The sequence below is a fragment of the Triturus cristatus genome, chromosome 12 (genome assembly GCF_964204655.1).
Source record: "Triturus cristatus chromosome 12, aTriCri1.1, whole genome shotgun sequence".
NCBI lineage: Eukaryota > Metazoa > Chordata > Amphibia > Caudata > Salamandridae > Triturus > Triturus cristatus.
In genome coordinates this window covers 132777023-132794323 of record NC_140595.1, presented here as the reverse complement: position 1 = coordinate 132794323, position 17301 = coordinate 132777023, and the positions used below count along the sequence as shown (strand labels likewise).

General features: G+C 41.8%; 1 protein-coding gene across 1 annotated transcript in view; it reads left to right on the top strand.

Moving 5' to 3' along the window:
• The window catches only part of LOC146772886 (rho guanine nucleotide exchange factor 11-like), a 247522-nt gene that overhangs the window by 4796 nt on the left and 225425 nt on the right, over positions 1-17301 (top strand). Inside the window, 1 exon segment of the mRNA XM_085637041.1 lies at positions 4743-4900. Coding sequence (XP_085493167.1) covers positions 4743-4900 — 158 coding nt within the window.

Here is a 17301-nt window from a genome sequence, read left to right as displayed (position 1 = left end):
GCAATAGACAAATCTCGGCTGGTGGCAACAGCAATAGTAGGCAATGAGGAACCTCTGCAGGAGATAGAAAATGAACGGGAATCTAGACAAATGGTTAGAGACATGTTCGAGTTGATTCTTTCTGAGATAAAAGAGCTGCGTATGACACAGTCACAGGAGATATTTTATCATTACATGAAAGGTTGTTGGAAATCCAAGAGACAATGGGTAAAATACCAGAGCGTCTGACGGAAGCTGAGGAACAAGAAACTAGCCTAGAGGACAAGGTAGTGTCCTTTGAGCAGGAAATAACACAAATTAGGCAAAATACAGATGTCGTTGGGGCTAAATTATAGGATGTGGAAAATTACAACAGGTGTACAAACTTACGGTTAGTTGGGGTCCCGGAAGCAATTGAAGGCCCACAATTTCGGGACTGGGTAGAATCCCTGCTGAGAAAAGCAATCACGAATCCAACAGGAGACTTAACAGTTTGAAGAGCCTATAGGGTAACTTTCCAACGCCCCATTAATACAACACTCATAATATTCTAGTGAATTTTGTTGACTTTCGAATAAGAGAAAAAATAATGTCTAAGGCGATTTGAAAAAAAACTTTGACGACACAAGAAGTCCTGTCATTTAAAATCTTTTCGGATATGACTGCATTAGCAGCAAAGAGGCGGAGAGAATTTGTTCGAATGATTGATTCTTTTAAAGCAAAAGGGGCACAAGCAACCATTGTTCAATAATCGAAATTAAAAGGTCTCATAAATGGTAAATTTCACCTAATGGAAGATGTAGCAAAAGCACAAGAACTATTACAGTAGAAGTATATCTCACTATAAAAACCTATTAACTATGAATGCTAAATGTTAGGCAATAATTATGGGTTGATATTTTATAGAGATACTTACGTTAAGGATTTTGCAGCTCAAATATGAGTGTAAATGCTACCAGGAGTGAGAGACCGGAGGACCTGGGTCACTCTGGTAGTGGTAAGCACACAATACTGGGTGCTGGGTCATGGCACTCAGGGTACCAAGTGGGGGTAGAGAGGTGGTGTGGGTTACCCTCTCACTAGGGTCACAGGGGTATGGGAAAGATAATGGTCGGAAGGGATTACGCAGGGTACGGGGTGATTGCAGGGGAGAAAAATGGGATAGTTCATCCATGCATACAAGCAAACTATCTTTGGTAAATGAAGTAATGTTATCATCAATGCTAATATGCACTTTACATGACACTTTACTTTGCACTGTCAGTTAAAAAAATTGTTACGTACTATAGTTAAAAGAATAATGCACATTGCACTTTGAATTATACGTCTTATTCTCTCCTTAAACATCAATGGCTTCAATAATAAAATAAAAGCGAAGCCATTGAAGAATAGGTAAGAGGATATATCCCTGACATTGTATTGATCCAGGAGATGCATAATATGAATAAAAAGAAATCTACATATAGTATGTTTAGGCAGTGGGCATAGTTAGGTATTTTTCATCAGCAAGTGCTGCTCATAGAGGGATAGCAATTTTCGTGAATAGATTCTCTTTTCAGATCACCTACTTTCAGGTTGATAAAGAAGGCAGGTGGGCTTGATCAGTGGTTTGATTATTAATAACAGGTTAACCACAGCCGAATATATGCACCATTTGAAGACGATCCTACCTGTTTATTGGAGCTTTATCACCCATTACGGCATAATCCTGGAACAGTGATATTGGGGGTGATTTTTACTTTTTGCAGGCTCCTGAATTGGATTCATCCTCTGGTACACAGAAACAGAATAAACCACCTATGAAAAAGGTATTAGCGGAATGTATGCAAAGATCTGATAGACATATTGCAGATACAATTTCACAATATGAGAGAATATTCATGTTTCTAAGCTAAATATAAAACAGTGGCAAGATTAGATCATTTTCTTACTTCATGCAATTTAAGTTTAATCAACTACACATATATTCAAAACAGATTTTCTGATCATGCTTTGGTAAAGTTGGAAGTATCAGGGCTTGGGGCACTTAAGACATCATCAACATCCACATCGAGGATGAAGACTTGTGTACGGAAACCCAGAATAAAATAGAAAGCTTCTTTCAACTGAATAGGATGCAGCTAGAGTAAAAAGAATCTGGGAGGCTTTTAAAGCTACTACACATGGATATATTACTACTAAAGATATAGCAGCTGGATGCCTCCGAAATGAAATGAGGAGAGTCCGTTTTCTTATAAATGTTTAGCTTGGCAAATAAGAGAAAGACAGGCACACAATAGGATTACTGCCTTGGTAGATAAAGATACAAATATTCACATCACAAATGAAGTACAGATACAGGAGTAGTCCAAACACTATGAAGCAATCTATTAAGTTAGACAAGAGGTAGATATTTCAAAACTAAAGGATTTTCCTATTAAACTCTTCATTCCTAAACTATAGGCAAGTCAAATTGAGAATATGTTGACCGATGTTACATTAAAAGAAATGGAAGTTGTAGTGCAATCTCTGGCTAATGGAAAAACATATGGAGAAGATGGATTGCCTGCTGAACTAAATAAGAAATGTTATTCAATAATAAATCCTGAATTAGTAATGTTAGCCAATTATATTTTTATGGGAGGCGAGATACCACCCTCTTTCCGTACGGCAGTATTAGTCAGCTTTTTGAAAAAGAATAAAGATAAGGAGGACATTAATTCATACAGGCCTATAAGCCTCTTAAACACCAATTATAAAATTATAGCCAAATTATTGCCAAACTGAATGAAAAAGTGTGTTGGGTCAATTAAACATTTAGATCAGTGTGGATTTGTATCAATTAAACACCTAACTTTTAATACCAGTAGTTTAGTCAAAGGTATTGATTATTTTAGTCATAACAAAATCCTGGCCCAGATTATGTTACCAGATTATGTTACCAGATGCCAGGAAGGCTTTTGATCAGGTTTGCTGGGAGATTCTTTTCTATATTCTAACTGAGATTGGATTCCCTGTTGAATGTATTAATATAATATCCAAGTTTTATAAAAAGGCTTTGGCACGAGTAATTATTACTTCAAACAAGATTGGCGTTTGCAAAGTTAACAGAGGAACAAGACAAGGTTGTCCTCTGTCGCCATTACTTTTAGCTCTTTTTATAAAGCCGTTAGCAATAGCTGTTTGCTCAAATAGCAATCTGACATCCCTGATTCCAGGAATTACACAAATAAAGCTTTGTGCTGATGATATAGCATTATTTCATAGACCCTACATAAAAGTTCAAAAATATATATTTGAATCTTCCAGGAATACCAGCTAATTGGAGGGTATAAAATAAATAAATCAAAGACGGAGATTCTGTTCTGTAATACTGCACCCAACACTTTAATAACAGAACTGGGCTTACTGGTCATTACTAGGCCCAAGAGGTATATTGTGATATACTTCTCTAAAAAAGTAAATGACCTGTATGTTTTAAATTATGTCCCCTTCATTAATAAGATAATAGGACTGTTTCCAAAATGTAATAATTTGCCCCTTTCAATACCGGGTCAGGGTGCACTAATCCGTATGTTAATTTGACCTTTATGCATTTTTTTGTTTTTAGCCATCCCTAATGCAATCCAAATGAAATTCTTTAAAGAAGTGCAAGGCATGTTTTCCATTTTTTATTAGCAAACAAACCACAAAGATTAGCTTCAGATACACTTTATGGACCAGTAAATGAAGGAGGTCTAGGCCTCCCTGATTTGTATTATTTTGAGAATTTTGCACACACCACATATAGATCATCGAAGTATTTAAACATTAAAAGATACGATCATTTCTCCTTAGATTTAATTTATCAAGAATATGATAATATTAGTTTTATGCGTTTAGCGAAAACCTCTAAGAAAGTCAGATACAAGACGCTACAGTGTAACATCAAACATGTGCCATAACAGTTTCGGCACTACACGATTCACACCATTAATGGAGTAACACTGCTATCAGAAGTCTATATAGTAGAGCATCATTTGATAGATAGGAATGTAATGTCTAATTGTATGAGCAATGGCTATCAGAAAAAAATGGACTTTTTGGAGGGGAATTGAAAAAAATTGAATGAAATAGAGACTAGCATTAAACATTGTCAAAAAAAATATTCAATGGTCCAATATTAAAATTAGTTATGTTTTACGATAGCTGAATCTCTTACACATAATTGAAACTATGAAACTCGCTGGGGAGCTGATACAATCTAAAACCCGCAAGAAAATCAGTATCTTCTGACGCACGCATCCAGGTGGCAGATAAACTTCATGGGAAAGCCACCCAAAAAATGGCATTCAAAGGAGGCCTCCAGATATCCATTGCAGCTTGGGATCAGATTAATGAGTTTAATTTCTCTTTATTGAAAGGGGAAAATACATGACATATTAAATTTTACATTAAAAAACTTTTATATAGAACCCCCGATTTTCTCCATAAAATAAATCCGCAGATTTCGGCAAACTAACTTCAGTGCAATATGGAAGGAGGGGAGAATTGGACACATACTATATGTGGCTGCTCAAGGTTGAGCAGGTTTTGGGCCAAAGTTGTAGTTCTGTGTTTTTTTCCGGAGAACAATGCACATAATAGTGGGGGCAATTGGATGATAGACTAGAAAGTACAAACTAATCTGGTTTTTCATCACGGCATCGGTCTTCAATTGTGGACATGCAGTTAGTATAACGTGTTTGTAAATAGTGTAACCTTGATATTAAAAATAATTTCCCATGTATTTATAACTCTTTCAGGAGCATTGAATCCCCTAATTTATGGTTTGCTGGTGCTGATTCCCTTCGTCCTGATCTCAAGCCAGTGCCAGAGTTACAGAACTGGCAGGACACTGTTGGACGCGATGTTGCACCCCATCTACCACCGAGGGAAAGGGCTAGGCAGGACGCCATACATGGTGAGCAGTCCAATTCATTGTCTGATTTCTGATTCAGGCTTTTTTGGTTAATGTTTCAAAGCATTGTTTGAATTTTATTTGTTTTCTAATGAGAAGTTACAGCTGCAAAATAACTATACTATTAAAGATGAGGGAGCAATGTGCAAGAATTGCTTTTCCCAAATTGAGATTCTTACTGAAAGTCTGAAACGCAATTTGGAAAATGCAATCCCTAATCCCTAGTGGGTCACAAATTGACCTTCCTCATTAATATTAATATACGACCCATTAGGAATGATAGCCATCACATGGATGGCGGCCTGCTGGGGTCAGCACACCACCATGTCTGTGATTGCTTTTTAATAAAGCAATATTGTTTTCTCTAAGTGCAGCCCGTTTACTTTCAAGGAAAATAGAAAATGAAACTTTTACGTTTTGTGGGATCACTGCCTACTCACAAAAAATATTTTTGTTTACATTCTCAAAAGGGATGGGGATCTTTTGTGTACCCTTCCCATTTGCAAATGGTTACCACTGCATTTTAGTAGTGGGTAAAAATGCATGTTTTGCAACCTGTAGTTCGGCAGCAAAACATTAACACTACTGCAAATTGATAGTTGAAAGGGACCCCTAAACACACTCCTTCCAACTACCAAATCGCTGAATCAAATTGCAATTCGGTAGTTACTGAATTGCAATTTGGCATTTGTACTATAAAACATGTTGTTGCTGTTGCAAACAAGCTGATTTGTGATTCAACCTGTCTATTACCTCAAAAACATATTTGACATATGGCCCTAAGCCACCATTTGCATTACATTGCCTTAGATGCACGGGAGCCCATTTATTTTGGTCACTGGTATAGTGAGAATTATTCTAAAGCTAATACCCTTTCTCTCAGTACATACTATGCCTTACTGGAGAGATCCGCCTCAGCAATGAGTCTGACTGGTTTCCAACCACAACTGTACTAGTAGGCAATTGTTCTTTAAATGAGAATTATAAAAAGCTTGGTGTAGCAGCAAGGATTCTATTTAAAAATAAATAGCCTAACATCTTGAAAATATTGATTCGTGCTTGCACGGTATCTGGGAAACAAAGCTTCCAAAAATTGTACTGAATTATTTTTCTCGTAATTGAAAAGACATAAACACTCACTCCACTTTTTATACAAAAATAAATCTGGAAGAAAGAAAGGGAAATGTGGAAGCTGAAGTAAATGGCTATCTTGATGAGTTACCTTGCATCATATGTGACACCTTCTGTCAGTTCAAGCTGTTGAGTTAATAGCATGTTCTGAGACTCAATATTTTTAGCAAGGGCTCAAAAAAACTCAGTAGGCACCCTACCATTGGCTAATAAGATAAGACTGTGCTTTTATGTGGGACCGTAGCTTGGTCAGTAAGATTGAAGGAGGGGGTGAGCATCAGATTTTCCCAAAATGAGGCTGGCATATAATGTTTAAATACATCATACGAAAACCAGGGTGCATAAGAGGGTACTAAGGGGCGGTGGAAAGGGAGAGGAATGCGGATCGGTAGGAGCACCAAGGGGGAAAACGCAATATTTTGTAAAATAACCAACATTTTTGAGGACGTTCGAAACAGAGTGAGAGAGTGTGTGCGTTTTTGTCTGCGTGTATGGAAAACTTCCTGTTGAAATCCGACTGACACCTCACAATACCCAACTGAAAGCACCTGTCCCCAACTATTTATCAGAAGATACATTTATTACTGGGGTGTAACACCTCAACCCCCCCCCCCACCCCAAGCTACACCCCTGCTTTTATGCTTTAATGGCTCTAAGTGGTGCTTAAAGTAATTTGTCAGTCACTATGTCCCTTTGAAGTTAATGTATTGCTTATGAGTTGACTCTGACCAGGGTCTGACCTCTTCCGCGTGTTAGTTTTTCATGTGCTGAGAAGAACCAAAATCACTCCATGGATCTGAGCAGAGAAATGCCATGCTCATAGTTGGCCTTTGTATCTTCATCCTTGTTAGTTAGGGATTACTTGTGTGACCTGTTACCTGCAAATAATAATAATTCGTTTTTATTACAAGGGTGATTCTCTCTAAGCTGCCTTTGAATTAGTGCAAAAAAACAGTTGATGGACCGAATGCAGAACAATGTCATACATTCACCCCAGTAGAGAGATCTGGGCCTAAATCCATTGTTTTTTTGCTCACCATGCCGTTCCAGTTTTAACCCAGCCATGTGCAAATCAGTCTTGAGCCTGTGCCTCATGGGAACAGTCCAGCCCGAACTGCCAAGCCAGGTCCTCCCTGGACTGGAAACAAGCATCCTAGGACCGGTTTCGGGGTTTCACCCCTCTTCAGCCAGGATAGCTTGATTCCAGTGGCATGGAGAGCAAGAGACCCACGTCTGGGGATACCCTTCCCACTCGGGGTGACATAGTGGTAATTCCAGGGAGCATTCAGTTACACATGCTTAGTGGCCCATGTCAAGTACTAAACCCATAGAACCTTCTGGCTTAGGAGAAAACTGCATTCATCACGAGGGGATGCTAGAGCCATCACTTTTAAAAGAAAAAGAAACTAAAGCAGTTTGTGGCACTCTTAAAATCAGAGACTGACGGAAAGCGCCGGGCGTAACATGGGTCAACTCTGCGGCACTTCAGTCACCTGAAAGGATCATCTCTAAAAAGTGAACAGGCTCAGAGCAGAGTTTAACTTATAACATTAGGGATGGCAGACTGCCAAATTGGGGAATAGTTGGTCACAGAGTCAGTAGCATGTTAGATTTTCTTCTGGAATTTCTTTTTACATTGCTGCCACATTCTGATAACTCTTTTGACAGCACTTCTTTTGTTGCCAAAACACTCTTTGTTTGTTCCCAGAAGGCATCACAACTTTTTAAGACTCAGTCCTATTAAGACAGGTGCTATTTTTCAGCATTTTTGTTGAACACTGGGATCAGGACCTCTGGCTGACTTCTCTGGGCTCACTGTCCTCAACCAGTAAATACTGTAAAAACATCTGGAAATTATTGATACTAATCTTCCTGTGGAGCTGTGGGTTTCACAGTTGTCTAGCACAGTGTTTCTCAAACTGTGGGACAGAGATTCGCAAGCCAATTCACGAAAGTCTAGCAATCAATTAGAATACCTTTAAATTCCATATGTCTCTTGTCACATTTGCTGTACTGCAATGACAGAGGTCAAATGTCAAGCTCTGCCTCCTGCCAAATTGCTGCTTATATTTTTTAACATTGAGATTGTTTTTTACAAGCCCCTCTCACTTGCAATAAAGAAAAAGTACAGTGAATTATGTGACAATCTTGATGGGGTACTGGGAATGTGAAAGGAAAGCCTGCTGGATGTCATTTGAACTGTAACACAAGAAAATGTAAATACCTGTAAATTAACTTTAAGCAGTCATTTTACTCTAAAGCAAAACTTAGGTAAGAATAAAATTAGCTGTGGAAACGATCTCAAAAACATACTACACTGATGAGGCCTAAACCAGGGCTGTGTCCTTGCCCCAACACTCGTCAATGTATATACCGCAGATTTGGGGACGAAGATGTGTCAAAATGCAAACCTCGCAATCCCCAATATTGGCCCAAATAGAGTTCACTTATTACAGTACCTAGACAATTTGGTAATAAAGGATCACACCAAAACTGGACTACAAAGGGGACTGGATGCTCTTAACATCTAGAACGAAAGCAATGAATTTGCTGTGAACCCAAACAAGACCTTGGTGATGGCTTTTGGACATAAAGCAAAAAAAGCTTTACTCAGCTGGAGACTGGGCGCCTAGATTATTGCCACCAGAAGGACGTACACCTGCCTTGGGGCTTGGCTCAGTGATACTGGGAAGGCAACTTCACACCAACAAAGAATGAAGTCCAAGGCTCAATCAACAATCAATGCTTCATGCAAACTTCCGGGTAAGCTGTGCAGTCCAACAACGCTGCCAATCCGGAGGGTGATACATTTCAAAATACCGGCGATAGCAGGCTATGCACAACAAGTGTTCCCTGATCTAATGGGGAGTTTGCATGAAAACTCCCAGTGTCAGGTGTACAAACATATCTTTAAGTTACCTATATATGCCGCAACAGTCTGATCCGCCTGGAGTTAGGCCTTGTCAAGCAAAACAATGAATGTTTGGGAACACAGGTGAAACATTATTACCAAGTCATTAAAGCACTCACAGGATGCTCAAAAAGTGTGCTTAGACCAATATACGAAGGAACGGCCAATCTGCGGAACAGCTACATGCAAAAAGCTGTGGGGGTACTCGGCTTCGCAATGGAGAACAGTTTTTTGGAAGGGATGAGCTATGCTGCAATTAAGAATGCTATGAACAAACAAACACACTCGTCAATTATTACGGCAAGCAGACAAACTTAACTATCTAGCCAAGGGAGGGCAACAAGGTTTAATTTCACCATAATAGGAAAATAGAACACAGCCATGTCTGAACCAAGCACTGGAAGGAAGTTCATAAAAGACCTCCAATGGGCCAGGCTGGTGCCCTTGCGAACAAGAGAGCTAAATCCCGGTTGGAACTCTTTGGCACATGTAACCAAATGCAGATTTTGTAAGTATAGAGAGGAGTGCCTGCTCCACCTGGTTTGCTGCTGCCCAGGTCTGCTATACTATGTCGTAAAACCCATGCTTCCATCAAAAGGGTCCCAGACATGCACAGAAGCTGTATCAGTATCGTTCTCTAGCACCTCAAACTAGGCACATTTGGGAAATACATGGCAGAGGTGCGTGCCCGGTTGTCCAACCAACAAGGGCATGATGACTTGACTGTGGCCTGTACAAACAAACCGTAAGCAACTAATCAAAACGTTTGAGTGACCTAGGAGGCGAAGATGTCCTCAGGCAGCTATAATGCACACCTTAGCATGCTATTAGAAGCACACTAGCACTTTAATGCCTAGGGCTTTTGGCTGGGACACAACTGGAATATTGAACAAAAGGAACAGCTGCTGTTAGTATGTGTTACTGTTTGTTTTATGACTAGGAGCTGCATACAACTTTTAACTGCTGATGGTCAAGTGGTGTTTTTAGTGGGCATATATATTTTACTGTTTTTCTTAAATATTAGGCAATGAGCCCAATTTTAAATGGGTATATTTACAATTGCACTATCTTTGGAATATTGCAAATGATTTTAAGCAATCACGCAGTAAAAACTTTCATTCATTCATTCATATGTGCTAATCTGGCCAGAATACAGTGAGAACTTGAGTTTCTCTTGCGCACTGAGGTGTATTCGAGAGCACACTCGCCTGCCAACCTAAAGATGTTATTAAAGTCAAATTCATCTTCACTTAAATCTATAGGAAGGAGAGCAAAGAACTTGTCGCCCATCTTCACCAATGCCACTATGAACAGGATGAAAAGGCAGGAAGGTTACTGCGTGAACTCTCATATTCCGCGTCTGGCCAACAGGCTAGCTGCATCTAACCAGTATGCATACGACATTGTCCTGTTAAGTAAAACAGCAATTCAGCATTAAAGATCCTTAACAGCCCTAGCTTGTTATACTGGAAAATATGGCCTGGAAATAAACAATAAGAAAACAAAAGTTGTGATCTCTGTGGAAGCTATAAATCAAAGGGAAATAAAAATATTCATATGAGATGCAACTTAATCCCTCACATGAGTTCTATAAATTCTTTTCTGTCCTTAAGTAAGAAACCGAAGGCTCCCTCCCTACAGCCAATCCTAATTGTCACCAGCAGCAACCTCTCACCAACACTGTGTGATAGGTCTGAATTACTGAGAGGGAGAGACGCAAAGAATCTGAACATTTTACACTCAAAAACATGTAGGCGTCTTTTTTACCTCCGGCCGAGCACATCTCAGGTACAGATTTGCTAGAGTTTGGGCTAGTGAAGTAAGTCCTTGTTTATCAAGGAGTGTTAATCAAAACTAGGCAAAAATGAGTTAATCACGACAAAAATCCTTGGGGCAGAAATTGCCACCAGTAAGAATGGAACTCATGGAGAGAGTACCCAGGAAAATCTGTTCCCACTCTTCATCTTAAATACCTGTGGGACACGGCAATGCCCTGTGCTTCAGTTAAATGATTTGTAAAGAAAGGAGCAAAAGACTCTTTCATGCAAGACAAAGATCAATTATGAAAAAGAGTTATGTCTGGATGACAATAAACTTAACGATCCAATTTTACACCAATATTCAGAAATTATCTTTTCAACATACAACAAATAAAAACGACTTTCGCTCAGACAGGGAGACTTCCACCCAAAGATTTGACATGTTATTGGAATTAAACCTGCAGCACCACAAAGTGTCACCTCTGGATGTAAAGATGAAACAGTTCTACACATTCTGTGCCTTTGTCCCTCATTGGTGCCTGTTAGAAGCAGGGGCTGCTCCTCCATTAGGGCGGAGGAGCGTCGCCCCACTGCTTTCTCGCAGTGCCAGAAGCAGAAACATAAAATGGTTCTGCTTCTCGCACTGCCAGAAAGCAGAAGGGTATGCCTGATTGGGAGCGGGCGGGTGGGCGGGTTTGAAAGGAGTGGCTTGCTCAATGTTGAGGGCCCTGACTGTTTGGTCGACCTCTACGGCCGACCAAACCAGTAATGCACACTCTCCCTTTTCTCCATGTAGGCTGCACGCAGTCTACATGGAGAAAATGGAGAGTGTTCAGCCTACATGGAGAAAAGTGTCTCCTCCTAGGTGCCCGGCTGGGCGCTGTCCCTACTAATCACAACGCTTCCATTGCAGGGTTGGGATTGGCTGAGGGGAGGGGAGGGGAGAGAGAATTCCTGCTTCCTGTGTGGCAGAAGAGCAGGAAAACGGGACCCGGCCAGGTGCCGCGACGTCACGGGACCCGGGAAGGTATGTTTATTTTTTTTAAATATTGTTTAGTCACCCCCCCCTCCCCGCCCGAACCCCTGCACAAACCCTCCATCCACCCCTCCACCCTCGAGTCATGCCAGCCGCGACTGATTGGGAGGAAATGGCTCAGACGTGCATTCAACTACCTGTGCATTGTACAAGCTGTAAGTCAATCTTCAAATGGCACACACAGCTGAACAGTGAAGCTGGCAAATTTATAGATTGGTCTACATAGGCCTCAACTCCCCGAAATAATTAAGTAGCCCCTGCAGATACATCACTGCCGCTTTTCACATATTTACCTAAAGAAGCTTTATTCTCTTTTAGCAAACACCTTCGCTGATCACTCAAAGAATCAGAGTTTACAACTGCAAATTTTCACAAATCTAGCAATTATTTCAACTGTGTTCATTCATATTTATTTATTCTTTGTCAGTGTTTTGTCACTTTATTTTTTTATAGCATGTATTTATTTTTAGAATTGTTTTTGTTAGCTGACCAAGCAAACATGCTTTCTTATACATGCCTTCGTTTTTGAAAAGGAGAGTGGAAGATTTTTTAGAAAGAATAAACTTGGGGGAATGGATTTTTCATATTGATTTAAGTTGAAGCCGAGGCAGTTTCAGGCGGGAGACACCTCAACAAAAGCGATGTTTGTCTTCAAAGAGCGTGAGTCTCCCTCCTGAGTCGGGTCTATTGGCATGGGTGCTTCCTGCAGACAGCAGGCCTTTTCCATCGAGGCTCCCATGAACTGAAACCACGAAAGGCATCTCATACTTCACCCCATGGCAAAGGAATACAATGTTTCTTCTGCTTCGAAAGAATGTGGCAGCTCACTGTTTTGGTTACTGTTGCCTGAGCCTTTGTGACTTCATTTTCTGGACCTGATGTCCTTTGACGACATCTTTGTTGGATACAAACAGGTTCCATTTGTCCGAATCGCTGCACATTATTTCCGGCCTTATTTAAAACTGTCCTTCCTTGCTTACCCCAAACCACGAACAACGATCATGGACGTTTAATGCCCTCGGTGGAGAACAGCTCTTTCATTATATCTACAGCTAGTGCTTTGCTAAGAAGACAGAATGTCATGGTAAGAGGTGTTACAGAATCTTTGCACGAGGTTGCTGCATAATGGCAACATTCACACCTCTTTAGGCTGAAATTGCAACATTGTATCGGCATAGCAGAGCTGGAAGCCGGCATAAGGATGCAGTGTGACTGGGACAATTTAATCTAGAGTCTTCAAAATGTGGTCTGCATAATACTGTGTAGACCCCTCTTGTGCCCTGTGGTCCTCTGAATGCCTATGCGCATACAGACCTCTTGTGCTCTGTGATCCTCTGAATGCCTATGCGCATACAGACCTCTTGTGCTCTGTGATCCTCTGAATGCCTATGCGTATTCAGACCTTTTTTGCTCTGTGATCCTCTGAATGCCTATGCGCATACAGACCTCTGGTGCTCTGTGATCCTCTGAATGCCTATGCGCATACAGACCTCTTGTGCTCTGTGATCCTCTGAATGCCTATGCGTATTCAGACCTCTTTTGCTCTGTGATCCTCTGAATGCCTATGCGCATACAGACGAATGAGCTCTGAAGGTACAGAGATCAATAATGGTCACCTTGCAGTTACATCCTGTTGAGGCGATAAACAGTGACGCCAGTGCTTAATTAGTAAAATAAATAAACAAAGAAGCTCCAGGGCTCTCGTCAAGAGGCCACTGCAGCCTGCACCACACATTGCCCCTGCCAGCGCTGCCAACGGCAGTACCAACACATCTACTAACCATCGCACTCCTACAAGTCTGACAATTCAGACTATTTCAGGCCCCAAAAGCTATAAGAATGGCTTGGGTGGTGCGTAATAGTCATTTTTTATTGTATGTTGAAATAATAATTAACTGTTGTGATAATGTCTAAACTAGCCTCACCGCGCCACCTTGTGGTAGACTGCCAAGCTCCTGTGTTGACAATTAAGTGCTGACTAGAAGGAAGCCTCCCTACTTGGACAAAGAAGCATACCTCTGTCAATTAGATACCCCCATTTATAGCAGTTGGGTCAATGCCAGTTATCTACTTGCCCACTATACACATGTCGCCTGGGATGTGGCAAGTAAAGATTTCAGGGCCCATTTGACTCAAATCATTCTGGGTGGACAGGATGCAGTCAAATATTTAATTCGGCTTTCCAGGATACTACCAACTGTTTTGTGAAAGCAGTCAGCACTAGAGTAATGCTTTGTCGCCACACGCAAATCCGATCTGCATGCTTTTCTGGAGATGTGCAGCAATCCTTCATGGATATGCCGTTTAATTAATCCATTCTTTGTGGCAAAAATCCTTATTCCACCCTGAAGATTTTCAAGTATAGCCAGGTGACAGCAGTCTCTTTAGGCCTTTTGACACCTACATTAATCAGTTTTGGTCATTCTGGGACTATTTTATGGGTTGGCATACAGACTGCGTCAGGTCCCCCACCCCTGCTCCAGTCCCCTTAGCCCTATCGTGGCCACTGACTAGGGGGAGGGGACGTGGTCATTTGCACTGGCTTTCCTAGTTCACCTCCCCTGTGCATCATCAATCTTCAAGCCTCTTTGGTTAGCCCTTAGAGGCACAAAACCACCTTGTGGCACGCAGGATTTGAAATTTTCTCCCAGTCCATTACATCTGACAGATGGGTACACCAGCATACTCCAGTTTCTCCCATTTCTTTGCTGTTTACCACAGCTTCTGCCCGTCTTAGTGCTGCTCTCAGAGGAGCACCTCTACATTTAATTGATAGAGGAGTGAGCTCTGCTGTCCCAAGATGTGATTTAGAGGGTGACAGCCTAAAAAATAAGGATGGTTGTTACTCCCACTTTCTCCTTGTGCCGAAGAAGGATGGAGCCTTCATCCTATTTGTATCATCGCCATCTAAATGCCGTCCTTCGGATGGACACATTCAAAATGCTCCTACTGGACAACGTTCTGTCTGCCCTAGATCTGGGCAGCTGAATAGTAGCCCTGGGCCTACAGGATACCCACTTTCATGTGACTCGTAGTACAAGGTGGCCAGGAGCATTCTCAGCTGGCAGTGCTCCCCTTTGGCCTTACCAGTGCCCCTGGTGCTCACAAAAGTGACTGTAGTGGTCACTGCTTATCTTCAGAGATTGGGGATATCAATTTTCCTCTAACTAGACGACTGGCTGGTGGAAGTGGGCTATCCTCAGTCAGCAGTAAACCACCTCTGACTGCAATACTGTTGACATCGTTTGGATTCTCGATCAATGAGCGGAAGTCACACTGGACTGCTGCACAGAAACTTCCTTTTAAAGAAACTATCCTGGACACAGTGTAGTTCAGGGTCTTCCCTCTGTTGCAACAAGTCTAGGACATTCAAGCTATGATCCCGATGTTTCAGCCTCAATCCTGAATCTCAGTTAGTGCAGCACCTGCTTGTCCACTTTTCCAGGTGCATATGCTGGCTGGACAGTGGAATCTGAAGCCTCGGTCGGTTCAGCACCAAGGGAACCTTGACTGTGGGATCTGAAGTCTCCTGGGTCCAGCTCCAAGGGAACCTGGCAGATATCATCCAGGTTTCTGAGCTGATTGCAAAAGATCTTCAGTGGTGGCTATCAGACCACAGCCTGACCAGTGGCAGACCCCTTTCCCTTTTCCACCAAGAGCTGACTGTGGAGACGGGTGTGTTACTGCTGGCTAGGGGAGGCCATCTGGGAGAGGTGGAGATCAGAGGACTCTGGTCTCTTGTGGAAATAGAGCTCCACATAAGGCGCAGAATGCTTTTCATCAGGGCAAGGCTGGTACAGGTTCTCATGGACAACATCACCGCCATGTGGTACTACAACAAGGAGGACAAAGTGGGGTCCTTGGTCCTGTGCTAAGAGGCTCTGCATGTCCGGAGTTGGCTGGAGCATCAGGGTACTTTCCGGATCATGAACGTCCTAGCAGGTTGACCAGTATATCCGTGGATGCCTGGTGGATCCCAAATGGCAGTTGCGCTCTGTGGTGGAAAAGGAAATCAGACAGTGGGGAGAACTCTGGCTGATCTTTTCGCCACTGTTCAAAATGCAGTGTCAAAAATTCTGCTGCGCATTGGAGTTTCCCGGAATGCTGTCTCTAGGATATGCATGCAGGCTAAAATGGAGCACGGACTCCTGTACACCTTTCTGCCACTGCCGTTCTTGCCTCGAGTTCTGAAGAAGCTCAGAAACAACCTCTTCCAAGTCATCCTAGTGGCGCCGTATTGCACAATACTTCCGGGCATGAGTATCTGTCCTCTGATTGGGATACCCCTTGAGAGGCTCTTCTGTCGTGGCAGCAGGGAATTCAGCATCCGAACCTGCACAATCTACACTTCCTTGTGAAGAGAATGAACAGCAGGTGTTTCCTGCATTCGATCTGCCACCTGAGGTTGTGAATGTCATCCTTGCTGCAAATCTCTCTGCGAAACTGTACTTTTTCAAGCCAAATGGTTGGATGTTTTATTGTCTGTTTTTTCTTTGGCCCAGCAAAATTCTTGCAGGTGACTCATAGATTAGTTGGCCCTTTCATACCTTTTGTGTTTTCCTGACCAATCGCCATTATTTAGGTCACCTCCTGTGATGAGTTTTATTCCCAGACAGTTTGTAAAGCCACACAGGGCTTGGAACCCAATGAGCCCTTGCCAAATGCCCCCGTACGGTGCATAATGAATGCAGCGAGTGAGCCTGAGCACTACAAGAAGGTTTGGGGGGGGGGGGGGGGGAATTCTCCCCTCCAAGGAAATGTGGACAAAAATGGAGCATTCTAAAACACATTTTTCATTATCTTTTCAATTGTATTAGCTTTTAAAGCAGTGTAAATAATGACCTAACTGTGCACCAGGATACAACAATCTTTGTTGGGCCTCTCACTGACTCCCTCCCTATCACCCTCCAACAGTGCCTAACATCTGCCCATAGCCCCTCTCTCACATTTATTTAATTTGTTTAATAGCGCCTCCTAAACCGGTGTATGGTGTCGGAGGACTCTACATCACACACAAATACAGAGACAATGAGCAATATGTGTGTAAATCAGTGTATAGGAAATGTAACAATGCTTGGTGTAGAAAAGCACAAACCCTGGATTCGGAACATAACACAGTGGCTAGGGTTGGCTTTACTAATAAGAATTTATTTCTACTCACACAAACCTTTTTAGAAACATTAGGATAATGAAAGACTCAAAAAATATATATAACTTCCCAACCTGTACCATGCAGTTTCCGTGTAGCTCTTTGATTACACTTCATAGCTCAGATTATGAGAATAATTTATGAAATAAACAGTAACAAAAACGCCCCTGTGTCAAAAGCAGTAACCCACTAAGCTATGCACATACAATACTGTTCAGTTATCTGCATGGCACACGTCCTTTGCTGCAGGCATGTTAACCCTCTGCGCTACCTTAGATGAGTCAAAACTGCCACTAGACAAAACTCCTATCTCTCTCTAGTAGGTACATTAATCACCAGAGTTATCTTGACACTTTTCTTGTTTCCTGAAAACTGCTGGATATACAAGGAACTCTGCAATGGGTGCTTTCAAAACGA